This window comes from Mustela nivalis, assembly GCF_964662115.1.
Source record: "Mustela nivalis genome assembly, chromosome: 8".
In the NCBI taxonomy this organism is placed as follows: Eukaryota; Metazoa; Chordata; class Mammalia; order Carnivora; family Mustelidae; genus Mustela; species Mustela nivalis.
This window is the reverse complement of record NC_139027.1, coordinates 121,277,419-121,304,320: the sequence shown is the minus strand read 5'-3', so window position 1 is coordinate 121,304,320 and position 26,902 is coordinate 121,277,419. Positions and strand designations below refer to the sequence as shown.

The window sequence follows — 26,902 nt, the reverse complement described above, 5'->3', positions numbered from 1 at the left end:
TGGCGCTTTCTCCTGAAGGAGCTGGGAAGCCATCAAAGGCATTTGTATTTCGTGTTTCTCATCAAAGAGCTCTGAGCAAGGACATCTGACAGCGTGGTCAGATTTATGTGTCCACAAGATCCCTGTGGCAGCTGCTGCGGAGGACGGACTGAAGGGGCGACACCGGTGGCAGGAAGACTGACTTAGGAGGCGGCTGCCATAATGGTCCAAACGCGAAGGGGTGAGGCCCTCAAGAGGGGCCTGGGGTGCCCCTGCTTGCCCAAGGCTTGTCCCCTTCCTGGGGCCCTGGGCAGCTGCAGAGGGCCCAAGTGGGCCCCAGCTCTGATGCTTGAGCAGAAAATAGGATGAGGGCTGCCAAAAGGCATCAGGGCTGTTTATCCGGAGGAGGGATGCCTCAGAGTGGATTTAGGGCTAAAAGGTTACTGGAGGGGGAGGGGGAGGGGGGGAACAGCTGTCCCCCATCCTCACAAAGGGCAAACAAAGGAGGGGACTGTAGCTTCGGCAGCACCAAGAGGGAATGAGGTGAGACACGTGAGGGGAAATGTCCTAACAGACATCAGAGGATGAAAGCACACTTTAGTGATCCCACAAACCAACTCTCGCATTGAACAGCTAGGGAAACTGAGGCAGAGAGGAAGAGACAGATCCTTGTCCAAGATCACATAGTGAATGAGAGCTAGGACTACACCCAACAGCCCAAACTCTCCCTTTTCACTCCCAGATCACTCCCAAGAGAACCTCAGACTGCCCTCAAAGAATCTGGGGTACAGCGGTCGCAGAGACAACTGTACATGTGTAGCCTCCTAGAGATAAAGGGATGGACAGAAAGCCCTGTGCTGGACTGAAGTGGTCCGGGGCTCTGATCTGCCACATCCCTGAGTTCAATCATTGCCTTAGGCCCTCACTGTCTGGAGAGTTCTCCATCTCTGTCCATACTCCCCATCAGTCTCAGTGTTGTCAGCATTTGGTGGGAGTCTCTTGTAGCTCTCAAGGGTCTTGGTCCTTCTGTATCACCCTGTCCTTCTCTGTCTTCTGAGACTCTTATTTCTTTGTCTCAGCCTCTGACTCAGCCCCTTCTAGAACTGAGCCGGACTGGGCCAACCTCCCACCCACTCTGGGCCCTTGCTGGTAGAGTGCCCCCATGTAGACAATGCTGGGGCCCAGTGCCCAGGCTGCAACAGGTGACAGCAGCTGTGTGGCTATCTATAGCTCCCTTGCCCTTCAATTGTTCCCAACTTCAAACAAGCGCTGGGGCCTGGATTACAGGCACTCCCCCCACCAGCCTTGCTGAAATGGATCCCAGGGGGCAGGGGATGAGTGAGCCTCACGAGGGCCATGTTGTGATCTCTTGTGAGCAGCTACCTCTGTCTGGACCTCCACGTTCCACCTGCCGCTCAGAGGCTGTGTGAGTAAAGGACCTGTGGGTAAGGGAGCAGAGTGTGTGCAAACAGCGGACCTGTACGTGGGGATGTGGGTGTGCGTGACAGGTGTGTTTCCCTCTTCCTGCTCTGGGGGACGGACGCTTGTGAGCACGGCTGCCCGTTCCAGAAGGGCAGAGACCTCATCTTTTCTATTCACTGCTGTCTCCCAGCCCGAAATGGGCCACAGCAAGTGTGCAATGTCCATTTCTTACCTTGGCCTTTAGGAAGAGTGAGGGCGTGCTATGTAGTGACAGGATTCAAGGGTGAGAGGCAGTATTGGGTAGTGAGAAGAACACTTTACTTAAAGTCAGGCTGCCTGGGGTTGAATCCTGGCTCGCCCAGTTACCAGCTAGGAAGTCTTGGGAAATTATTCAACCTTGTAACAATGGGAATTTGTTTTTTAAAAAAGCACCTACCACACGGGATTCTTTGAGCCTGAACATCTGAAGTGCTTAGAACAGTGCATGCCACAGAGCAAAGACTCAGTGAATTAGTTATTTCCAAGACATACTATTAAGTGAAAAAGTGAGGAGAAGAATGGATGGGATGTGCTTTCGCTCACGTCAAAAAGGGGGAAGAGGAGAATCATGTATTTTCAAGCCTCCCTATAGAGGAGACCACCTTTGCGGGCAAGTGCGGTTGCCTCTGGAGAAGGGAAGAAGTGGCTGAGGGCTCAGGAAAGGAGAGACTGATTTTTTTTCCTTGTTTACCCTTTTATACCTTTGAGTTCTGAATGAATATATATTGCCTATTTCTTAAGGATTTGCTACATGATTAAGGGTCACTTCCAACAGGATCCTTGAAAAAGCAAAGCTCCTATTCTCTACAGTGGGGAGGGCCTGGGTAAGGGCCGGTCCTCAGGGTGCGGGCTTGTTGCCCTCAGTCCTGGGTCTGAGTCTCTGGACACCCTCAATTCCCCAGCTCAATAGCAGGCAAGATGCATCCATGCAAACCATTCCAGAACAAAAAGTAGACAGAGGGAGGCTTCCCAGCTCCTAGGCCAAGCAGCAGCAGAGGTGGAAGGGGCGGTCGAAGAAGGCCCCAGCCCCCAACTCTTCAACCCAGGCTATTCTTAGAGGCCAGATAATGCCAGCAGTTGTTGCTGCTCATATCAGTTTCCAGAACCGCCCAGTGCCGCCCCCATCCCCTGTGGGGTGTGTGGGCCTCCCTGCCAGGTGCGGGCCTCCTGCCGCCCTACCCTCTGCACCACACGGGCCGCTCATCTCCTGGCCACCCCAGGTGAGGAAAAGGACTGGGCAGTGGGCTCCTCCAAGACTTCTGTTGCCAGGCAGTTGGGCAGAACAGGAAGGGCCAGAGTGTAGGGTATCCCCCTTGGGGTCACCGTGCAGAAAGATACTGGGGCCCAAACCCAGGGTCCAAACTATGCTTAGACTATGAATGAAAGGGGTGGGGTCTATGGACACAGGCTAGACAGGAGAGTGCGGGTGAGGGGAGGGCAGAAATGGTAGTGGGGTGGGGGTAGGGTGGGGGAGGGGGGCCTAGGAGAGCCAGGGTAGGGAGGAGGGAAAAAGCCAAAAATAGGTCTGGGGAAGAGACGGCACAAGAGGGTCTGATAGCACCGGCTCTGGAATCCAACTGTCCAGGTCTGCTTCTACTTGCTATGTGTCTACCTGCCTTTCCTCTTGGAGCTTCAATTTCCATCATAAAATGGGCATAACTTTATTTTATGTGGTTGTTATGCAGAGCCGACAACAGAATGTACATGACGAGCTTAGCCTGTGACTGGCATAGCTGAGCACATCTGGATGTCTGGTGACTTTATCATTAGCTCCATCAGAGCAGGAATGCTTTCTCAGCTCTGCACCTGCAGGGGCTAGACTGGCACACACCAGGCCTGCCTCAAGTCCTTGCTCTGCCATTCACGAGCTAATTGACCCTGAGCAAGTTACTTAACCTCTCTGAGCTTGGGTTCCTTCTCTGCAAAATGGATAGAGGAAGGCCACCTGCCTTATAATGTTGCTGAGAGAAATCAACAAACCGAAGTGCTTACCCCATGCTTAGAGGACAGAACAATGTGAACTGGGAACTCTGTGGCTATGGGTATGCTGGGGTGGTAAGCCTTGGGTCTGCCACTCTGGGAATGGAATCTGAAGCAAGGCCCAGGGCAGCCAGCATTCTCGGTGAGATATCCTAGAGGGACCACCATGTGGAAACAAAGTCCCAGGATCTCATAAGACCATAGCCATGCCACCCCCAGATTCTTGTGCAGCCCAGGCCACCCCTAGGATCTCAGGATCAGAATAAGCTTATTTCAGCCGGGGTCAGCTTCCCATTTAGTTGAGTACAACATACATTCTCTGATGCTCCCCCGCCCCACCCCCCAACCCCACCCCGCCCAAGACTGGGACTGGTTCTGGTCTTGCCTCTCAGAGCCAGGAGTTGGGCGCCTGGGTGGCTCAGTGGGTTAAGCCTCGGCTTTCGGCTTGGGTCATGATCTTAGGGTCCGAGATCTGGCCAACATGTGGCTCTCTGCTTGGCGGAAAGCCTGCTTCCCCCTCTCTCTCTGCCTCTCTCTCTCTCTCTGCCTACTTGTGATCTTGGTCAAATAAACAAACAAACTAAAATAAGAGTCAGAAGTCTGTCTAGTAGAGGAGAAAGGCATGGAGGAGGCACAGACAGTTACTAACAACTGGCACAGGGCATCCCAGGGGAGGGGCACTTAGCCCCACCTGGTGGAGTGGAAAATGAGGAAAGAACATCTGTCCTTCTCAAAAGACCAATTAGAGGGGGAGGGGAAGGGAAGGGGGAGAGGGAGGTAGGGGTGGGCACAGCTTTACCCTTGCCCTTATAATCATGGTGGGTCAGCTCAGGAGGTGAAGGGCAGAGAGAGTTAAACTCAGAAACCAACCCAGTCGGTCAACCCTGGGTCTCCTGAGATGTTTAGGGTCACCACGCACTCCTTCACACCTCCAGAGTACGCTGCCCATCTCTCCGTGGAGCTAGACTTGGCTAACATAAGGGCAAGAGGCCTCCATGCATGTGGCCTCTGGAATTTTTAATATGCATTGAAAATGCTGTCGTTACAAATATCTCTACGGTCCTGCCAATGATTTGGGACTTAAATTACATACTCACAAGCAATTATAAGAAATAATAGACCGATCGCCTGTACTGATACCGATACAATCCCCCAAGCTTATTCAAGTTTTCCCAGTTTTACGTATACCTGTGTGTGTGTGCGTGCGCGCTCATTCAGTCATATACAATTTTATCACCTGTGTAGTTTCATGAACCCACCACTCCATATTCTGAAAAATTCCAACAACAAAAAGTATGTTATCCTTTTATAACTACACTGTCCTCCTTAACCCTGGCAAGAGCCAATCCGTTCTCCAATTCTAAAATCGCCAAATATGGGGCGCCTGGGTGGCTCAGTGGGTTAAAGCCTCTGCCTTCGGCTCAGGTCATGATCCCAGAGTCCTGGGATCAAGCCCCGCATCAGACTCTCTGCTCAGTGGAGAGCCTGCTTCTCCCTATCCCTCTGCCTGCTTCTCTGCCTACTTGTGATCTCTGCCTGTCACATAAATAAATAAAGCCTTTAAAATAAATAAATAATAAAATAAAATCACCAATTCAAAAATGTTATAAAAATGGGGGCACCTGGGTGGCTCAGTCAGTTGGGCGCCTGCCTTCGGCTCAGGTCATGATCCCAAGGTCCTGGGATCGAGTCCTGCTTCGGGTTCCCTGCTCAGTGGGGAGTCTGCTTCTCTCTCCCCTTCTGCCTGCCGCTCCACTTGCTTGTGCTCTCTCTCTGTCAAATAAATAAAAATCTTTAAAAAAAAAAGTTATAAAAATGAAATCAAAGTACATAACTTTTTAAGATTGACTTTTTTCACTCAGCATAATGCCCTGGAGACTAATCCAAGTTGTTGCCGACATCAGTAGTTTGTTCCCGTTTGTTACCGAGTAGTAGTCTGTATTATGGATGTACCATAGTTTGTTTAAACTTTCACCTGTTGTGGGGCGCCTGGGTGGCTCAGTGGGTTAAGCCTCTGCCTTTGGCTCAGGTCATGATCTCAGGGTCCTGGGATTGATCCCCACATTGGGCTCTCTGCTCAGTGGGGAGCCTGCTTCCCTCTCTATCTCTGCCTGCTTCTCTGCCCACTAGTGAGCTCTCTCTCTGTGTCAAATAAATAAATAAAATCTTAAAAAAAAAAAAAACAAAAGTTCACCTGTTGTAAGATAGCTGAACCACCCTCAGTCTGAAGTGCTTGTCTTAGCACCCATGTCCTAGAGGGGTCAGGGCCACCCTCATCCTCCAAATTCTTGTTCATCTGTCTAGGGACTTCTTGAGACATGGAGATGGGCAGATCCCACTGTGCAGCCCCAGCAGTCAGTATAGAACTTGGCACAGAAGAGGGGCCTGCCAGAGGGACTGTGTCCACTGGGTGGGGGCACTAGCCTCTCAAAAGCCATCTTCTCCAGGGGTCTCTCACTCAGCCCTGGCTTCCCCCTTCACACCATGACTGTGTCTCTCACCCATCCAAGCCTGGGCAAGCCTCTCCTTGATTTGCTCTCCTGGGTTTAGCTGAGCCTGGCTAACAAAACAGTATAGTACTGACAAGTTCTGCAGCGAGACAGCTGGAGTGAAAGCCCTCAGCTACTCTGTCTCTTTGATGCCTTGTTGGTCATCACCTGTAAAGTAGGAATAATAACAGCACCTACTCCACTGGAATTAAATGAGACGATACCCATAAAAAAAAGGCACAAGGCCTCACACATAATAAGGATATAATATACAATCATTACTCTTCTATTTACTATCTTTGTCATCACCCCCAAACTCAGTAGGATAAACAGGAGAAATACATACCACCAATATAAAGACAATGAGAAGGTTCTCAAAAAAGGGTCATTCCCAAGACTGTGGGACCCCATTCTCATTCTTACACAACTCCCTCCTGGCTTCTCTCTCTCCAGCTCCTTCCCTTCTTGGGGAAAGTTTGGGGAGCTGGAAGGACAAGACTACAGCCTCCTCCTAGAGAGAGGTTCCCATACCTGGTGTCAAGGTGACAAACACCTTTTCCCATATACAGAGTTGTCAGTTTCACCCAACACTTCCTAGCTCCAGAGTCTTCCCACGAACAGCCTGTACAGTATAGGCCCAGAGCCCTGCCACCATTCTAGCCTCAAGCTAGAGTCACAAGGATCATTCCTCAAAGACCTGCATCCATTCTGCTTTCACACACCTGCCCATGCAACCATGTAACTATTTACTGAAAAATACACTTTGCTATTAACCCAGGAAACTCCTATGAAATACCATGTCACACCCACTAGGCTGGTAAAAACAAAAAAGCCTGACAATACTGAGCCTTAGTGAGGATGTAATTCTAATCCAACAATCCAGCAACTCTAATATACTGCTGGCAGGCGTGCAAATTTATAAAACCATGTAAAAGAGATATTTTGTATTACCTAGGAAACCTGAATATGCTCACGACCTTCAACACACTGCACACGGAGGCACATATTAGTTTACCATTTGTAATCATAAAATACTAGAGACAGACAACCCAACAGACCATTTACAAGAGAGAAGGTAATGAAATGTGGCTTTTATGCAGTGAACCTATAGAGCAATGAAAATGAATGAACTCGTTATCCCTATCAACATGGGTGACACTCCCAATGTAAGGCTGAATGAGAAAACAAGCTGCACAAGAATATATACAATGGCTCAGTCAGCCTTTGGCTCAGGTCTTGATCCCAGGGTCCTGGGACCCAGCCCCGCATTGGGCTCCCTGTTATTCGGGGAGCCTGCTTCTCCCTTTCCCATTACCCCTGCTTGTCCCACCTCCCCCCACCGCCTGTGTTCTCTCTCTTGCTGTGTCTCTCTCTGTCAAATAAATAAACAAAATCTTTTTTAAAAGCTTATACAATCGGGGCGTCTGGGTGGCTCAGTGGGTTAAAGCCTCTGCCTTGGGCTCAGGTCATGATCCCAGAGTCCTGGGATGGAGCCCCGCATCAGGCTCTCTGCTCAGCAGGGAACCTGCTTCCTCCTCTCTCTCTGACTGCTTCTCTGTCTACTTGTGATCTCTGTCTGTCAAATAAATAAATAAAATCTTTTAATAAATAAATAAATAAATAAAAAGCATATACAATGTTACTAGTTAAAGTCCAAAAAACAGGAAAAATAGCATCAAGTGTTTAGAAACACACACCTAGTAAGAGGCTTAAGAATGCATAGGAAAGGGGCACCTGGGTGGCTCAGTGGGTTAAAGCCTCTGCCTTCGGCTCAGGTCACGATCCCGGGGTCCTGGGATCAAGCCCTGAGTTGGGCTCTCTGCTCAGCGGGGAGCCTGCTTCCTTCTCTCTCTCTGCCTGCTTCTCTGCCTACTTGTGAGATCTCTGTCAAATAAATAAATAAAAATATTAAAAAAACAAAGACAGGAATAGACAAAGAAAACATACAAACAGCCGAGAAGCACTGCTCAACCCATCAGTCATTAGGCAAACACAAGTTGAAACCACAACATGATGCTGTTTCACACCCACTGGGATGGTGTAATCAAACAGGCAGATAAGAACCAGAGGTAAGGATGTAAAAATTAGAAGTCTCAGACATTGCTGGTGGGAATGTAAAATAGTGCAGCCCCTTCAGAAACCAGTCTGGCAGCGCCTCCAAAAGTTAAATGCAGAATTACCCTGTGAGCCAGGAAGTCCACGCTGAGGTTTATTCCTGAGAGAATTAAATACATCCACCCAAAAACTCGTATGCAGAGGTTCGCAGCAGCATTATTTATAATAACAAAAAGTAGAAACAACCCCAAATGTCCACTGACAGAGGAACAAAATGCAGTGTCTCCACACAATGGAATACTGTGCAGGCATAAAAGGAATGAAATACTGGCACATGGATAAACCTTGAAAACATAAGGCTTAAGTGACAGAAGCCAGACACAAAGGCCACATATAGGAGTCCACTTATATTAAATGTCCAGAATAGGCAAATCCATAGAGACACGAAGCAAAATTAGTGACTGCCAGGGACTGGAGAGGGGAATGGGAGAGTACCCATTATAGGTTTCTTTCGGGGTGATGGAAAGTTCTGGAATTAGAGAGTGGTACTGGTTGCGCCATCTTGTGATTATATTAAAAAACCACTTAACTGTACACTTAAAAAAGGTTAGATTTTATAGCCCATGAACTATATCTCAATAAAAATTACGTAGAAATAATAAATACTGAATTCAGGAGACTCTTTATCCCTGGGAAAGGGCAATTGCGCAGGGGCACGTGAGGCCTTTGCTGTATTAGCAATGTTTTATTTTGCAAACTGGGTGGTGGGAATATGGGTGTTTGTTATACTAATCTTTATACCCTTCCTGATGTTTTCATAATAAATACAATTTAAAAGTATTTACTGAGCATCAATCTGGACCAGGCATGGGTCCACCTGGGTATTATAGTGGTGGGTAAAATCAGATCTCATCCTGCCCAAAAGTAAATGAGTAAGAAGTAAATGGAAAAGAGGGGCTCTAAGTCATCTCTCCTTTCTGGACTTGTTTCTTCATGGATTATTTTTTGTTTTTAAAGTAACCTCTATTCCCAGGGTGCCTGGGTGGCTCCGTTGGTTAAGCATCTGGTTTCAGCTTCAGGTCAAGATCTCAGGGTCCTGGGGTGAGGCCCTGCATCGTCATTATAGGGCTCCCTGCTCAAGGCGGAGTCTGCTTCTCCCACTGCGCATGCTCTCTCTCTCTCTCAAATAAATGAATAAAACCTTAAAAAAAATATATCTCTACACCCAATGTGGGGCTTGAACTCACAACCCTGAAATCAAAAGGTACGTGCTGTACCAACCGAGCCAGCCAGGCGTCCCTCCTTGTGGATGAAATGAGAGCTGGACTAGAAGTTTGTTAGTAAAACGTCTCTGAGGGTACTGGGGGCGGAGGAGTGTGTCTTCCCTTTATCAGCCCAGAGTTTCAAGAATTCCTTATGCACGATGAGAGTACAGGCCTGGAGTCAGCCCTGGTGCCATCAATCATCACAAGTGGGCCTAACGCAAAGCCCAGCTGAGTCTCTATTTCTTCTCAGTAACACAGGGACAGTAACTTCACCCTCCCAGGATTACGGTGGGGGTGTAAATGAGATAACACATATAAAGTGTCTGGGACAGGCCTGGCACACAGTAAATCCCCAACACATGGGAGAGCCCTCACTGTGATTCCACAGGCATTTCCTGAGCAGCACTGCTGGGCCAGGCCTGTGCTAGGAGGCTAGAAGACAGAGGAATTCCACTCAATGGCCAGGCAATGGCCCCCAGCCAGGTGGGGAGACAGCCTCATGAACAACAATACCAGGCAGGTGAGGTCACTGCTAAAAAGAGACAACAGCCACGTGCACAGATGGAAACCACGGGCACTGCAGACCCTGGGACGACAGAGCTGTCCCAGTACAGGCTTGGCAAGAGGCCCGCACCAGCGGTGTGGGAGACACATACAAATCAAAGGGACTAGCCTCCATGCGCACTGCGAGGTAGCCCTCCCGGTCCTCTTTCACCTAATTCAGATTCAAATGTTCCCACAAACCCCAAGAGCAGAGACTTAAAGGCAACTTTGGGAGGCTTGAGCTCACGGTACCTCCCCAGATGCCCATGTGGGAGCACAGTGGCCGACAGTGGGAAGCAGCGTGATCTCTGGCAAGTCAACACACTTCTGCAAGCCTGCAAATCCTCAGCTATAAAATGGAGATAACAGTACTGATGTCACAGGGGTGTGGTAAAAAGAGAGACAACTACTGTAAAGCCATTAACCAAGTACCCGACACAGATGAATAAAGATTCGTTATAGTTAGGGGGGAAAAAAAAGAGATTCCATCTTCAATGTGAAGGCAGTAGGATTCAGAGAGGTGAGAAGCCTTGCCCATAGTCACATGGCCAGTTTTGGAGTCAGGATTTGAACCTGGGTCTGACACATCAGAGGCTCACTACATCATAATCTCCCTCTGCTCCAGAATCTTCAGCAGACTCCCTGTAGTCCACTCAGTGGAATCTATCCTTGCCATGGAGTGGGGAACTAGCAAAGGCATGAGGCCAGAGAAACCTTGGGCAGGTTCCCTAACCCTGGGTCCCTTGATCTGGGACCCCCAAGTGGGCCCAGGGAGGTCTGTGAATTCCTCCACATGATTTGCAAAAAGCTTGTGTCTAATGGAGATTCAAGGGAGTCTATCACCTCAAAAGTAACAAACCGTGACTTGACCTCATTTGGCAAGGTTTCTTACCTACCCAAAGAAGACACAGTACCTACCTTAAAAGGTTATGAGGGGATTAAATGAAGTAGTTTATGAAAAGTACCTGAAACATCCTAAGCTTTCACCAAATGTTGATTTCCCCTGCATTCCTCTCCCCAGCTGATTTCTATCATTGAGCAAATGTTACTGAACATCTACTTGGGCAGATTATCATCCCAGGTGTTGGTGATAAAGTGGTAGACAAGACAGACACTGTGCCTGTCCTCATGGAACTCACAAGGTAGAAACAGACAAAACTAATAATTTCACATACTAATAAGTGCTATGAAGAAAATCCATAGAATGTGATACTGAAGGGGAGATGATGGCATCTGAGGAGGAAACATGTGAATGACAAGAAGGAACAAGTTATGCCAAGATTTAAGGGCAAAGCATCAAGGCAGAGGGAGCAGGAAAGACAAAGCCTCGCTTGAAAGACCTTTGGCCAACAGCCCCTCACTCCCAGCTGCACCACAAACTGAGTCCCCTTGAACAAGTCACAGACCTTCTGAGGCTCAGCTGTGACGTCTACAAAATGGGAAGAAAGACACCTTACCTGCTACACCGTGAGGGGACTCAACCAAACGGCTGTTAAGGTCTGGGATCTTCCCCAAGTCTCACCAATAGACACCTGATACTCGTCATTTGGCACCCATCTTGGAGGTGGGGAACCTGTACAGGGAACCCTGGGTCATGATTTTTTTACTTTTAATTTCATGCTCCACTAGAAATAGTTTCCTTGGTTCCTGGTTAACATAGTAGACTTCTCCTGCCACTTGGGGCCTATTACAGTAACCACTGCTTCAGACTGTCCCCCAGGCACAACAGCAGACAAAGGAAGGACATCATGGAAACACTTGTGCCCATAACCAGACTACCTATTGTTCCCCTTCCGCCAAAAAGATGGAGGACTCCGTCTGTGCTGTAGACAGAGAATGTACAAGCTATATTTAAAGGGTTGGAAACATTCTGGCCTCTGGGTTAGGCCACTGATTTATGATCATTTGTAGTTCTCCCTCCTGAACATTTCTTTAATCTGTCCCCTCCTCTCCATCTCTTCTGCCACTGTCTCACACCTTAATGCCCTCTGAGCACGCTCTCTGGGCTTCCAAACTATTTGCCACACTGTAGCCAGCACCTAAAACATAAGACAGACCCTATCTTTCCCCAGCTCAAAACCCTTAGACAGCTCCCCATCACTCACTGGACATATGCCAACCTTTTTAACATGGAATCCAAGACTCCCTCTCCAAGAATGAGCTCCTAAGCCTGCTCAACCCCCAGGCCCTCCTCAGTATCTGTACCAAACTCCTCAAGGTCTCTAAAAAGAGTGTAGCCACACTAAGAATTATTTGCCTTTGCTATTTCTGTTCTTACTACTTGGAACACGGTCCCCCTTCCTGACTCTTACCTCCACACTTACTTCTTTGACTGCGTACACAGTCCTACCTACCCCGAAAGCCTTCCCTGATTCCCCAGAAAAGCACTGTTTACCAGTCTACCTTCTTCATCAGATGTGAAAGCTGTGAAAGCATGACTCTTTTAGTCATGGTTAACTTCCCCAAGCCTAGACTGATAAATTCAGGTTACTTTAATTAAAATTCATATGAGGTGCTTCACATCGAGAAGAAGAATGCAGAAAGAAGGAACGGCTAAAAGAACTGGAGGGCTGCCAAGAGCTAAGGTGGAAATAAGGAATCAAGAATCTGCATTTTAAAAAAAAATTGCCCTAGATACTGACACAAATGATCTTAGACATTTTGAGAAACACGGCATCACCCTCAAACATTCCCAACTTAAAAATTGCTGGAAAAGGGGCACCTGGATGGCTCATTTAGTAGAGCCAGCGGCCCCACGTTTGGTATAGAGAATACTTAAAATATTTTTTTAAATTGCTGGAAAAATTAAAATGCTTTTTTTTGGTCTCTACCGCTTCTCCGGCAGTTTTCCTGAGGTTCGAGAAATCAGGTGGTCTTTTCTGGGACTCAGCTGCATGGAAAACAGAAGCCTGGGTTCCAACCCTGGCTCAGACTAGAACGTTCTAAGTTACCCTGCGCCGGTCTCTGCCCCTCTCTGGATCGCCCTTATCACACCTACCCCCACAGTGCGTCCCCGAGGTAGTGACTGTCTCATTCTGGGTATCAGTTTCCCCATCTTACAATGGACTTCACCAGCTCTGACGCCCTACAAGCTCTGCAAACCCTTAACTCCGGGCCGACACAGCTTGATTCCGGCCCTCCTTCCCAAGGTCCTGCCCTTCTGGCTCCAGACGATGAACCCCTAAAGCCAAGGCTTCCCTCACACAGACTGACCCTTCCCGGCCGCCGTCCAGCTCCACAGGCACCGGTCTCCTCCCCCACCCTGCTCTTTATCCTTCCCCACCCGCCCCTTACTGGAGCGGTCCGCGCATGCGCATTGGGTCGCACCGAGGCCCCGCCCCCTGGACAGCGGGTGACTACGCGAGGGGCTTGAGTACCGCGGCAGGCAGGACGGCGAACTAGTAGGTTGGGGAACGGCAACGGCGGCCGGCAAGGGCCATGTTTCCTAGGGAGGATAGACGTGAGGGAGGGGTCTGGCCAGTGATTGGAACCCTGAAGGCAGAGAGATGTTGCAACTCAAACTCGTCGTGGGCAAGGGGAAACTGGTGTCCATTGAGGGGGTTGGGCTGGTGCGTGTTGATCCTAGATTTCTCAGATCTTCTTACTCCCGATCGGGCCGGTGTCGGAGAGAGGGTACTGGCGAGCCAGAGACGGAGTTAAAAAAAAAAAAAAATGGAGGGACCTGGGAGCGATTAGAACCAAACTTTGTCTGGTGTGGGAGCGAACGGGCCCATGAAGTTGGGGCAAGCCTGGGCAGGAGACGGGTGAAGTTGCCCCAGGCTTCACGCAGGCACTGGCCTCGCCCTCGGGATAAAGTCCGACTGAATTTTCTCGTGGGCGTTTTAAGACTTTTGTTGATCGGGTCACAATCTGTCAGGCATTCATCATTCATTCGTTTCACATTCACTGAATACAATAGTAGGCGGGCAGGTAGAGAAGTGGTTAAGACACACAACTATTCCTATGCTACAGGGGAAACTAGTGGTTTGTAGAAGCCCTGCGTGGAATGCAGGGACAGCTTCTGACACTGAGTCATGAAGGATAGTCAAGAGAGGTGGGGAGTGTTCCAAAGAGAGAAACCTGCAGCATATGCGTAGCCTGGGAGCAGGAGAGAGGCAGGTGTATCCTGGTCAGTGAAATTAACCTTAGTCTGAGTCTAATTAGTGTCCAGGGAAGAGATGATGGTAGCCGGATCGAGGCTCCCGACAGCGGAGGTGGAGAGAAATCAAGGAATTCAAAGCATTCTATATTTAATAGAAACTACAGAATTTGGGGAGACTGCGATTTGGAAGAGAAGATGTATAGGCTTGAGTGCTTGGGTGGGATTCATCAGAGGAGGAGCAGATATGTGGGGAGACAACAAATTCTATTCTGGTTCTGCAGGGTTTCCCAGTCAGCAGTAGGTCATGACACTTTGGAAGTCAGGAAATCACCAGTGTGAAGGAATAGATTAGAGTGTCCTCAGCAAAATGAATAAAGCCCCAAGGTTGAGACTGTAGAATGAGAAAAACAAAGGGCCCAATCAGTACTTTACTTTTAAATAATTTTAAAATTATTTATTTATTTATTTATTTGTCAGACAGAGATCACAAGCAGGCAGAGAGGCAGACAGAGAGAGAAGGTGAGGGGAAGCAGGCTCCCTGCCGAGCAGAGAGCCCGATGCGGGGCTTGATCCCAGGACACTGGGATCATGACCTGAGCCAAAGGCAGAGGCTTAACCCACTGAGCCACCCAGGCGCCCCCTTAGTGGTTATCTTTATGTCTTATCTTTCTGTGTCCTCTGTATGTAATCTAGGGCCTGGCATTAGACGCTGTTCAGTGTTTACCAAGTAAACAAGAATCCAATGGCAAGCAGAGATGTTGGAATTCCAGAGTTGTGAAGAGAAGGGGACTAATGGAGGGTTCTGTTGCTCTAATGCCAGAATCATAGGTTCTTGTCCCGGCTCTGCCACCAGCCTGCCGTGTGACCTCCTGACAAGTTTTCCACCTGTAAAGTAGATAAAGCCGAAAAAGAAGTTCCCATGTTTAGAGCTCCAAACCCTGCTAAGGAACTACACACAGATTTTTTTTTTTTTTCTCATTTAATCCACATGGCGGCCTTATTTATGGAGGAAGTAGTATTATTATGGGCTCAAACCCAGATCTGACTGAACCCACAGCTTTGTTATGACTCTATGACTGCCCTTATCTCTTGTCAGGACCCTCTTGAAATCACGTAGTCATTTTCTTTCGAAATGTGCTGAGGCCAACAGACTTTCGTAATTGGTTTAGCGCCTCTTCTGCTATAGGGAGGGGGAGGTGGAGCTAAATGTGATGGAGGTTCCTTGTTCTCTAGCTCCCTTTTTGGGGACCACTGAGCTGGATAACCATGTTTTTTTCCTAAAATCCAGTAACAATAGGGCAAAACAAAATGAATGAATGACCGGTGTTTCCAGATTTTTATTCAAATCTTCTTAAATCCTTGAGGCCTACTGCAAAATCAGTGAGTATCAAGGTATGAGTTGGTTCATTCCCGTATGTCTCTGGACAACCTGCTGGACCCCTCCTGCACTTGGGTTTTCATTGTTTCTATCCTGCTAATGTGATTTCTCAAAAATATTTTGTCTTGGTGCTGTGATGATAGATGTCCGTACAAGCAATGTAGTCATGTCCAGCTAGTGAGTTTGCTTCTGGTTAGTATGAGGTAGGAGTTCACTGTAGCTGCATTTCATAGTATTCTACAAAGGGTTTCTCCTACCCACCCCTCCCATTTGAGATCTGCCAACATGGGTTGTGAGCTAGAAGGGAAAATTTGAAAAAAAAAATTTTTTTTGTTTTAAAGTAGGCTCCATTCCCAGCATGGAACCCAATGCAGGGCTTTAAATCAAGATCTGGCTGAGATCAAGAATCAGATACTTTACCGACTGAGCCACCCAGGTGCCCCAGATGGGAAATTAATAATCTATTGCATGGTTTTTAAATTTGTTAAAAATACAGAGCTACAAAACAAGAACAAAAACAAAACAAAACCAAAAAAACAAAAAACCTTCCCTCTCCTCCAACCTCTTGAGTGAGAATCTCTGAGTGAGGCCCAGGACTTCGTATTCTTTACCAGGCTCCCCAGAATATTCAGCCAGGTTTGGAAACCACTGGTCTACTCTGTACGCTTATGCCTTGTTGCACAGGTAGGGAATCTGCAGCTACTAGGGGAAGGAACTTACCCCAATCACATATGACATTAGTGCCTCTTTCTCCAATGAAAAGCATTGGGCTGGGAGTCCTGAGACCTGGGTTCAAATGCAGATTTTACTCGCCATTACCTTGGACAAGTCATTTCACCTCTCAGAGATTCCACTTCCTTACCGTGAGACTCATGCTGTCCTTGTGTTAGGAACCAAAAGAGAGAGCCACAGTGGAAGTGCTCTGTCAAGCTTTGCATTCTGCACTCATGCAAGTTAAGAGCTGCCATCCAGTGTTCACTCCTTTGTACCACACCACGGGTTTCATTGGTTGCTGGGGCCCCCGGCATCTATCCCCAAGCCTTCCCCTCTCCTCCTGCTGCAGGTTGGGATGGCCACCAGCTGGGGGAGCCTCTTGCAAGATGAACAGCAGCTGGAGGAGCTGGCGCGGCAGGCTGTGGACAGGGCCCTGGCGGAGGGAGTGTTGCTGAGAACCTCACGGGAACCCAGCTCCTCTGATGTAAGCCCCTGACTCCTCCCCACAGCACCGACCACACCGCTCTGGAGCCTAAAGCTCATTATCTGGTCCCTGCCGACTAAAGGCAGCCCCTTTCTGTCCAAGACATGCTTTTCCTTTGTTTAATTTTTTTCAATAACACAGTTGATCTCTAAATATATGTAAAAAGTAATCTGCCAGGGCAATCAATTTAAGTCTGGGGTTTCGAGTGTGACTTAGGCAAGATTCGTACCCTCTCTCAGCTGTGGTTTCTTCAAATAACAAAAAAGGGATAATAATGGGACCTGCCCCATCAAGTTGGTAATAAAATAAGATCATTCACATGAAGCACTTTGCCCAGTGAACTATTATTTTGTAAGACCCCCTAATCACAGTGTGGGGGGTATAGCTCTACAATTGGTTTGTGTATATTCCTCTCTGTGCATTTATATACATATTTGTGTATATAGAGAAATGACGTGCCTTTCTTTTCTTTTTTTGTGCCTTTCTTTTTTAAGTTTCTTCTTTTTTTAATAACCTCTATACCCCATTCAGGGCTCAAACCCACAACTCCCAGATGTATTTTGGTGCCCCAAAATACATGGTTTTCTAAAAAACAAATTGGATCATATAGATTATACAAATTACTGCTTGATGTGTTTTTTATTTTTTTGAAGATGTCTGTTTTTTATTTGTTAGAGAGACAGAGTACAAGTAGGGGAAGCAGCAGGCAGAGGGAGAAGCAGGCTCCCCATTCAACAAGGAGCCTATTGTGGGACTCGATGACAGGACCCTGGGATCGTGACCCGAGCCAAAGGCAGACGCTCCACCAACTGAGCCACCCAGGTGACTCTAAAAATTTTATTTATTTATTTGAGAGAGAGAGAGAGCACGAGAGGGGAAAGGCTTAGAGGGAGAAGCAGACTCCCCACTGAGAGGAGCCTGATGCGGGACTCAATCCTGGACCTCCAGGATCATGACCTAAACCAAAGACAGTCGCTTAACCAACGAAGCCACCCAGGCACCCTGGGATTTTGTTTTTCATTTATTGATCTGTTTTAGACTCTTTGCAACTCCCTCCAATAGGATTAGCTTCATTCTAATACTTGGTGTTCTAGGTGTGGATGGATCACAGTTCAACTTTTCTCTATTGAGAAAAGGCCATTTAGGTGATTCCTAATGTTTTATGATTATAAACAGCACTCCAGGAGCAGCGTACATGGCTACTGGGTATCTGGATGAGAGCTTCTCTAGGGTTGATACATAAAAGTAGAAATGCTGAGTCCAAACCACATCTTTTAAAGGTCTCATCCTTTAAAAAAAAAAATCTTTATTTTGTGACTAGGTAAGACATTTTCATGGTTCAGAGGGCAGAGTTTACAGTTTAACCCTCCCTCCCACATTCCCTAACCACCTGTTCTATCTGAAGGCAGATTCTTATTTATTCTTTCATATTATTTACTCTTAACCAAAAATGTATATATTTCTTTTTCCCACTTTTTGCACAAAGTGTCCTAGACAAGCTCTTTGGTGCCTTGCTTTTTTCTTTTTACTTAGTAGTATGCCCTATGACGGTCCTTGTTAGAGCTGCCACCATCTTTCTTTACCAAGTCACATTCTTTTTTTTCTTGTGTGTGCCCAGAACCTAGTTAAGGATCTGGTGGAGAGTCCAGACTCTGTAAATGTTTAGTGAGGCCTCAGTGAATGAGAATGGCTGTCACCTAAGGTAGGTTCATACTGTGGAAGGTCTGCCTCTGGCTTTAGGGATATAATTGCTTGGTTTGTGAACCTTACATTATGGGAACCGCTTGTCTGAACCCAGGATTGAGCATTTTCCCTTCCAAGATTTTTTTTTTTTTTCTATTCAGTAGGTATTGTGTAAAGGTCTGACACTTGGTCTTTTAGAAGTTAATGGAGCCTAGAAGAGGCACAGGCCTCAATAAGAGTCCCAATTCAGAGAAAAAAGATAGGAAATGTGTGAGTGTGTGTGTGTGTGTGTGTGTGTGTGTGTGTGTGTGAAATAGAGGGAGAGATTTCATTCCAAATCTTTACCAGGTGCCTGTTCTATGCCAGGCCATTCTAGGCACTGAGGACACAGAGCCCTGGCCTCTGAAATGCATGGTCTAGTTGGAGAAGGTGCCAGAAAACAACATTAAGTAATGTCAGTTCTATGAGGAAACATAGATAGCTTGCTGCACAACATTAGCTATCATTTATTGAGTATTTACTACGTGCCAGGCACTATTCTGAACACTTAGGAATCGCTAACTCATGTAAGTCTCACCACAATAGAGGTGAGGAAACCAAGACCCACAGAAGTTAAGTAACTGGCCCGAGGTCACGTGAATGGTGGGGTAATTGGCAAAGCCAGAATTGAAACCCAAAGAGTTTACCTCCTGAGTCCATGCTCTGACCTTCCATTCTTTACTGCCCCTCTCAGGAAATTGTATGGGACACCTAGAAAATGGAGCAACTCCTTAATTGTATTTGAACATATCTAGATCTTAAAAAATAAATGGAGGTCGTGTGCTTAGGTGGCTCAGTCAGTTGGGCATCTGTCTTCCACTCCAGTCATGATCCCAGGGTCCTGGGATCAAGGCCTGCATCAGGCTCCCTGCTTAGTAGAGAGCCTGCTTCTCCCTTCTCTCCCCCTGCCCTTTACCACCACTGATGCTTGTGTGTCCATGCTCTCTTTCTCTCTCTCAAATAAATAAATAAAATCTTTAAAAAATAATAAAGGGGAAGAGAACAGCATGGCAGAGGCATGCTTGGCTGACTTAGTCAGTAGGGTATGTGACTCTTGATCTCAGGGTTGTGAGTTCAAGCCCCATGTTGGGCATGGAGCCTCCTTAAAATAAATAAAAACATTTAAGAAAAAAAAAAAAAAACCAGCATGGCAGAGGCCCCATATTAGGAAAAGGCAAAAACTGTTCAAGAGTGGGACAGAAGACAGGCCAAAGTCAGATAATGCAGAGGCTTCTGATACCGGGTGGAAGAGGAACGTGAACTTTATCCTATAGATTGGGGTGACACACTTGCCCTGTGCAGACTGAATAGTAGGCTCCTGCAGATTTAGGGAGTTAATTAAAAAAAAATTTTTTTAAAGATTTTATTTATTTCTTTGACAGATAGAGATCACAAGTAGGCAGAGAGGCAGGCAGAGAGAGAGAGAGAGAGAGAGGAGGAAGCAGGCTCCCCGCTGAGCAGAGAGCCCGATGTGGGGCTCGATCCCAGGATCCTGGGAATATGACCTGAGCCGAAGGCAGAGGCTTTAACCCACTGAGCCACCCAGGCGTCCCAATTAAAAAAATTTTTTTAAAAAGCATGTGAACAGGGTACAAAATTTAAAAGGTATTCAGTGTAGAATAAATCTTCCTCTAGCCACTGTTTCCCTCCCCAGAGGCAAGCATTATTAACAGTTTTTTCACCAGAGTGCCTTTAAAAAGTCAGAGCTACTGATTTGGTTTTTGTTTTGTTTTATTATGAAATTTAAAAACAAACAAAACAATAGATATCCAGCTTATCTGGAAAAGTCAGATCCCCCGACAACCCTGCCCACTTTGCTACATGGCACCAACTGGTGAGCGTGGAGTTCTGGCCCCTTAGGGGAGATGGGCGCTCTTCTTCCCATCACTCTTTTTGTTTCTCTGAATCTGAAGCGGAGTGTTTCTTGTCATGCATGTGCTATAGCTGTTCTTACTACAGCAGAGGACTATTACTCGGTGTCTGTGTCTCTATAAAAATTAAAATACTGTTTTAGCCTTTGGCCTATGCACAGCAGGAAATAGCTCTATACTATTGATCCTAAATTTAAGCGAGCATGATGAGTCATGGGGACAGAGGAAGAGGAAAGTCTGGTTTTTTAGAAGGAGTGTGGGCATGAGCTGGGAGAGACAGAGAAAGAAGGAGAATCTTTTTTTTTTTTTTTTTAAGATGTTATTTATTTATTTGTCAGAGAGAGAGAGAGAGCGCAAGCAGGTGGAGTGGGAGAGAGAAGCAGGCTCCCTGCTGAGCGAGGAGCCCGATGCAGGACTTGATCCCAGGATCCTGGGTCCATGACCTGAGCCCAAGGCAGTGGCTTAATCGACTGAGCCACCCAGGCGTCCGGAGAAGGAGAATCTTAAGCGGGCTCCATGCCCAGTACAGAGCCTGACACGGGGCTTGATCTCAACCCTGAGATTATGACCTGAGCCCAAACCGAGAGTTGCACACTTAACTCTACTGAACCACCCAGGCACCCCAGAGGGAACTCTTATCAGAAAAAATATTTTGAGAGTTTTTCAGGCCAAATGAGGGCTGTTGGAAGCGGCAGAGTTCTGAGTTTTAAAGCTAAGGAAACTGGGCGTCTGGGTGGCTCAGTTGGTTGGGCATCTGCCTTTGACTCAGGGTCATGATCTCTGGGTCCTGAGATCGAGCCCCATGTCGGGCTTCCTGCTCAGCAGGGAGTCTGCTTCTCCTCCCTCTGCCCCTCCAGCCCACTCTTGCTCTCTCTCTCTCTCAAATAAAATAAATAAATAAAATCTTTTAAAATAACAAAGCCTAGGAAATGCCCTATAGTCCTCAAGCATGCACTCAGGGTATAAGATCATCCCTCCTGTAGTCTGCAGTAATTCCCAGTCTAACACATAAGAGCTTCAAGCTGGAAAAAACCTTCCTGTTACAAATATCCTTCCTCAGTTTTGTCTTCTGAGATTCTGAGAAGGGCAATTTGGGAATTATCTACCAAAATTTTTTTTTTAAGATTTTATTTATTTATTTGACAGAGAGAGATCACAAGTAGGCAGAGAGGCAGGCAGAGAGAGAGAGGAGGAAACAGGCTCCCTGCTGAGCAGAGAGCCCGATGTGGGACTCAATCCCAGGACCCTGAGATCATGACCTGAGCCGAAGGCAGAGGCTTAACCCACTGAGCCACCCAGGCACCCTCTACCAAAATTTTAAGTGGATTTATCCTCATTACCTGCTATTTCCACCTTTTAAATGTACAATTTATGGACTTTCTCACACACAAAAGAACTAGAATATATATTCTAGGATATTGGTTGAAGCATTGATTATAAAGGGGTGGGGGAAGGAAACCAGCTAAATGTTCATAATAGAAAGCTAGATTCAATAAATTGATTTCTATCCAATGGAATACTGTACAGCTATTAAAAAGAATGAGAGTTCTTTATTTGAACATATATGGAAATGACCCTGAAATATTTATAAAGCAAAGGACAGAACTATATATATATATATAGATATGTATTTTATATATCAATATATATTTATATATAATATATAAATATTATATAATAGATAATAATATATAATATGACATTATATATATACACATATGTGTGTGTGGTGTGTATATATATATATCTCATGTGCCTCTGTGTGTATAGAAAAAGGCAAAATACGAATGTATACATATAGTCTAAAGGATATGGGAGACACTAGTATACCACTTGCCTCTGGGGAGAACTGAGTCACCGGGGCCAGAGCGGGAGTGAGATATACTTTTCACTGTGTATCCTTCTGTCTCTTTGACTTTTGTATCATGTGTTTGTTTTATCTGTTCAAAATAATATTTTTAAATAAATACATCATGCCAAGTTCTAATGCCATACACTTGTACTGCCATAATGGCAAATGGATATTAACTCCAGTTAAACTCAGGAATGCTTCATAAAATAAGTCATAAAGTCATCTTATCATCTCCTACCCAAATTCCAGTTCATTTGTTGTTGTGAATCTCAGAAGGCACGAGCCCTTCTAGAAATAGTGTTCCAGATGGCATTTGGGTTTCTCGGTTCTGCCCAAGTCCAAGCTTAACTCCCTGCTTGGCAACATGAGTCACCATCTCCAACCCTGGGGGGAAACCACTCCTAACTTCTACTCTGGGGGCCGGAGTTCACTTCTGCTGCACCCCTTACCAGCAGGACTGTCTCTCTCCCCCAGCCAGAAGGCAAGGGGACTGGGGCGTGAGCTCCTGGCATGAAGAGTGTCCTGGGTTTAGATAATCGGCTGGCCGGGAGCTGTGAGTATATGTGTGTGTCGTTTATCAACCACCGTAGTTCAAATCTTAGTGCCGTGTAACACATGGCACATTATATCATTTTGGGTATGTTACTCAATCTTTCTGAGACTCAATTCCCATGTCTATTTATTAAGAATAGATAATGCTAATGTCTGCCTCACAGAGATACATGATATATCCATGTAAGGTTATTTAAAACAGTGCTGTGCACCCAGTAAGTGCTCAGTGATTTCTTATTCATTTTTTGTCTTTGTTTTTTGCTGTTTTGCTTCCCACTCTTTTTTAATGTAAAGAGATGAAATATTACAGAGTCTAAAACTTCCCTTTATACCCCTTCATCATGCTGTTCGCTCCCTCTCTTCCTGGAGGGAACTGCTATTTTGCAGTTTGTGTGTCTTCCACAAATGTTGGCCGCACTTTCCGTGGGGTTGTGTTTGCAGGAAGACAACCCGTTCATGGGTGTTCTTCCCCTGCCCACTCTTTCTCCCCGATCAGGTGGTAAGCTATGCCCCATTCACGCTCTTCCCCTCACTGGTCCCCAGTGCCCTGCTGGAGCAGGCCTATGCCGTGCAGATGGACTTCAACGCGCTGGTGGATGCCGTCAGCCAGAATGCTGACTTTCTGGAACAGACACTCTCCAGGTACTGGGTTCTGGAGCCTTAAGGGCTGGGAACTGCTGGAACCAGGGGACCAGAAGACTGGGGAGCCATGAGGTGTTGCTCTGGCAGCCGACTTGGCTGGGTGGGGGACAGGCACTCCCCAGAAGAACAAAAAATAGTAGACTAGATGTCGGGAGGTCTGGCTTCTAATCCTGGCTCTAATCCTCACTTGCGTGGCCTCAAGAAAGTCCCTTTCTTTCTCTGGGCCTCGGTTTCTTCATCTGTGAAGTGGGGAGATGGCCCACATCTAAGAGCTGACATTCCGTGATTCTCTGATCCAGAGTTCTGTTTGGAATTAGGGAAGGTCAGCGTAGTTTTAGAGAAAACAAAGGACAGAGAAGATTATTAGGCATGAAGTCAGATTTCCTGCTTCTTTCTTGCTCCCTCAGTCCCCTTATCTCTGGAAGAGATGGGGTATAGACTGGACCACACCCAGGGCACTGAGGCTGTAGAACCCCTGAATGGCTCATCCCACCCACCCCTCTCTGTCTCTTCTCCCTTGATCCTTTTTTTCTCTTCAGACCCTGAGGCAAGGGAAATTACTTTAGAATTAAATTCTTTATTTTAGAATTAAATATATATATGTATGTGTATATATGTATGTGTATATATGTAGAAAGAGAGACTAGACATCCATACTTGCATGTCTGATTAATTTTCCAAAAGAAAACAATTTATTTCATTACAGACAAATGTTTTTTAAATATTTTATTTTAAACTAATCTCTATATCCAATGTGGGGCTCAAATTCACAGCTCTAACACCAAGAGCTGTATGCTCCACCGACTGAGCCAGCCAAGTGCCCCAGACACAAAATCTTTTAAAAATGTGCACATTGTGGGGGCACCTTGGTGGCTCAGTCATTTGAGCGTCCAACTCTTGATTTTGGTTCAGGTCATGATCTCGGGATTGTGAGATCAAACCCCAGGTTGGGCTCCACACTGAGCATGGAGTCTGCTTAATTAAGATTCTTTCTCGGGCGCCTGGGTGGCTCAGTGGGTTAGGCCGCTGCCTTCGGCTCAGGTCATGATCTCAGAGTCCTGGGATCGAGTCCCGCATCGGGCTCTCTGCTCAGCGGGGAGCCTGCTTCCCTCTCTCTCTCTCTCTGTCTGCCTCTCCATCTACTTGTGATTTCTCTGTCAAATAAATAAATAAAATCTTAAAAAAAAAAAAAAAAAAGATTCTTTCTCTCCTCCCTCTGAAGCTCACACCCTGCTTGTGCTCGCTTGCTCTCCTTAAAAGAAAGAAAAAAGTGCCCATTGGTGTGAGGTTGAACATGAGAAGGGATCTTAATGGTAAGAGGTTTGAAAACCAATGACTTGGAGCTAAAAACCCAATGAGTTAAGAAAAACAAGCAAACCATGAGTTACCAATGTACAAACCCTACCACCACCTTCCCCCCAGATCTTTATCGGGGTGAGCCTGGCTTTTGTACCTGTGATTCTGGACTGTGAGGTTTACGAGCAGCCTGATTTATGACCTGTGCCCTAAAGACTCAATGATAATGGAGACCTCTGCTGTCCTTCTCTGCAACCCTGCATTCCCTTTTTCCCTGTCTCTGAAACACACACAAATCCTAGCTTGTAAGGTATAGAGCCCCAGGATTACACATGCTAAAATTGCAGCATAGGGTCTGGGCTTGAAGGGGAACATCTCTTCAGAAAAGAGATAATGTATCTTAACTTTTCTGGAGGCTGAAGCCCAGCTGGGAGCTGTCCTCACCAAGGGTTGGAAAGAACCCTTGGGAGAGAACTGGTTGGGGAACAGAGGAACTGCAGGGCAGGCCTGAGCTATATGGGCTCAGTGGGGTCCCTGTAACAAGGTAAGCCCATGAGTCAGGCTTGACCATGCAGAGACTGCCCTGAGTCTTGACAGACAAGTGTGGTGTTGGTTACTGGTGGGTGTCTCTTCCTGAGGTTCCAGAAAAAACCATACTAGATGGGCTCCTACATTGTGTCACATGTCCCAGCAGCACACTGAGCCATGATGATTAGCTGACACAGACAGACGCAGGCAGAGCTAGCTCTACCCTCATGTTTATAGTCAAATAGGAGGAATTTCCAGAAATCAAATGGAAAATTACAACCTAATCTGTGCTATAAAGGAGAGATCCACAGTGCTCTGAGAGCACACAGCAGGGAAATCTGATCAGACATGGAAGGCTACCCTGAGGAAGTCACATTATATGGGGACACGCTGAAGGAAAAAATATAGGATATTTAGCATGTATCAGAAGAACCTCTGGGGCACAGGGCATAACCGCTGTCTTTTAATCTCTGAGAGTTGCTGTGTAAGAGGTGGAGAAGACTTGTCCTTGACAAGGTCCCAGAATGCAGGAGAAGCTATGAGGAGACTTAATGTTAGGTCAACCAGAAGGCTAACCAACTATCTGCCCTATTCAAAGATGGAATGGTTTTATCACCTTCCATTTTTAGTTTCTTTTGGGGCCAGACACTAGGCTCAGTTCTGTACCTTTCACAGCTCTTTTGCCCTTCACCACAACTCTAATTCTTTTCCTATTAATCTTTCACTTTCATCTTTCACAGATGGGCAAACTGAGACCCAGAAATTTGCCCAGTAGTGAGTGGTGGAGCTGGAATTTGAACCCAGCTCATCTGGCTCTCCAACTGGATTCTAAACCACCGTTCTCTACCGGGTTGATGTGGGTGTACAAGTTTGGGTCAGTAGACCCAGAAATTCACGAAGCAATAGACAAGAGTGGAACTACTTGACCTTTATGGTCCCATATAGCCTAGAAAATGCTCTATTTCCTTCTCCAGCACCATCAAGAGGGACAATTTCACTGCTCATCTCTTCGACATCCACAAGCAAGTCCTGAAAGAGGGCATTGCTCAGGTAACCAGTCCCCATCCCACCCCAATGCAGGATGTGTGCCTCCCTTTTTTGACCAGAAGAATTTGGCCTGAGCTCAGGGGAATCTGCCTGTCATTGGTCCCCACTGAGTTTGTACATCAGTGACCAATCTTGGGGTGACCATAAGAATGATTCCACTGGGTTTTGGAACATTAGCCAGCAACTCTGATCTCTATGTAGAATTCACATTTCCTGTCTGTTCCAGGGCTAGGCCCTCAGTCAGGCCCTGCGCAAATGTACTCAGTCTTCAGTTTTCCCCCACAGACTGTGTTCCTGGGCCTGAATCGTTCAGACTACATGTTCCAGCGCAATGCAGATGGCTCCGCAGCCCTGAAACAGATTGAAATCAACACCATCTCTGCCAGCTTTGGAGGCCTGGCCTCCCGCACCCCAGCTGTGCACCGGTGGGTCCCTTGGGCAATACTGGGCACACTGGTGGGGTGAAAGCCTAATAGGCCTACAATTACAGGCGGGGGCAGGGGTCTCCAATTCTGACTGTGCCCTCTTGGGACCTGGGCCCTGTGTTTCCCCTCACAGCAGTTTCCACTTGTAATTAGGTCTTAGTATTGCAAGGAGAGAAGGGACCTCGTGATACATCTAGTCCTGCCCCTTCATTGTACAAGGTAGTATTCCAGGCTGAGGAAATAGTATCCGAGGGGAGAAGGAACTTTGAAGGCCTGAAAAGAGTTCAGGATCTGTGGCAGAGAGGGATCAGTGACTTCCCGTTGGAAGGCGGGACCTAGCAGCAGCCACTTCTGGCCAGCAGTGATTCTCCATGTTGCCGTGATTCCAGATGGTCTGCAGCCAGATTCCAGATAGCAAGCACCTGGGGCTCAGGGAAAGGAGTCCCAGCCCAATGAGAGGCTGGTATAGAGTAGGAACACAGGGTCTCAGGGCTGTGGGCACGTGCACAGGGCCAGA

At 46.9% G+C, this 26,902-nt stretch overlaps 2 protein-coding genes and 1 long non-coding RNA gene across 6 annotated transcripts in view; 1 reads left to right on the top strand and 2 right to left on the bottom strand.

Annotated features, from left to right (window-relative positions):
- The window catches only part of MYH7B (myosin heavy chain 7B), a 41,845-nt gene extending 28,758 nt beyond the window's left edge, over positions 1 to 13,087 (bottom strand). Inside the window, exons 1-4 of one of the 2 annotated variants that reach the window (XM_082746151.1) lie at positions 12,986 to 13,087; positions 11,230 to 11,345; positions 6,005 to 6,077; positions 5,043 to 5,193 (exon numbers count right to left, since the gene is read on the bottom strand). The gene's annotated coding sequence lies outside the window, so the exon portion shown is untranslated. The remainder of the gene's footprint in view (positions 1 to 5,042; positions 5,194 to 6,004; positions 6,078 to 11,229; positions 11,346 to 12,985) is intronic. The other variant, XM_082746150.1, reaches the window with a different exon arrangement.
- Positions 13,065 to 26,902, top strand: part of GSS (glutathione synthetase) — a 29,235-nt gene continuing 15,397 nt past the window's right edge. For 2 of the 3 annotated variants that reach the window (XM_082746165.1, XM_082746163.1), the window contains exons 1-5: positions 13,098 to 13,341; positions 16,316 to 16,450; positions 22,944 to 23,089; positions 25,888 to 25,963; positions 26,246 to 26,385. In XM_082746165.1, coding sequence (XP_082602291.1) covers positions 13,279 to 13,341; positions 16,316 to 16,450; positions 22,944 to 23,089; positions 25,888 to 25,963; positions 26,246 to 26,385 — 560 coding nt within the window. In that variant the 5' untranslated portion in view covers positions 13,098 to 13,278. Of the gene's footprint in view, positions 13,342 to 16,315; positions 16,451 to 22,943; positions 23,090 to 25,887; positions 25,964 to 26,245; positions 26,386 to 26,902 lie in introns of all 3 variants that reach the window. The other variant, XM_082746164.1, reaches the window with a different exon arrangement.
- LOC309872262 lies at positions 14,703 to 16,305 on the bottom strand. The gene is made up of 2 exons (XR_014315757.1): positions 15,973 to 16,305; positions 14,703 to 14,759 (listed from the first exon to the last, which is right to left on the bottom strand). It is a non-coding gene; the product is annotated as an uncharacterized lncRNA (long non-coding RNA).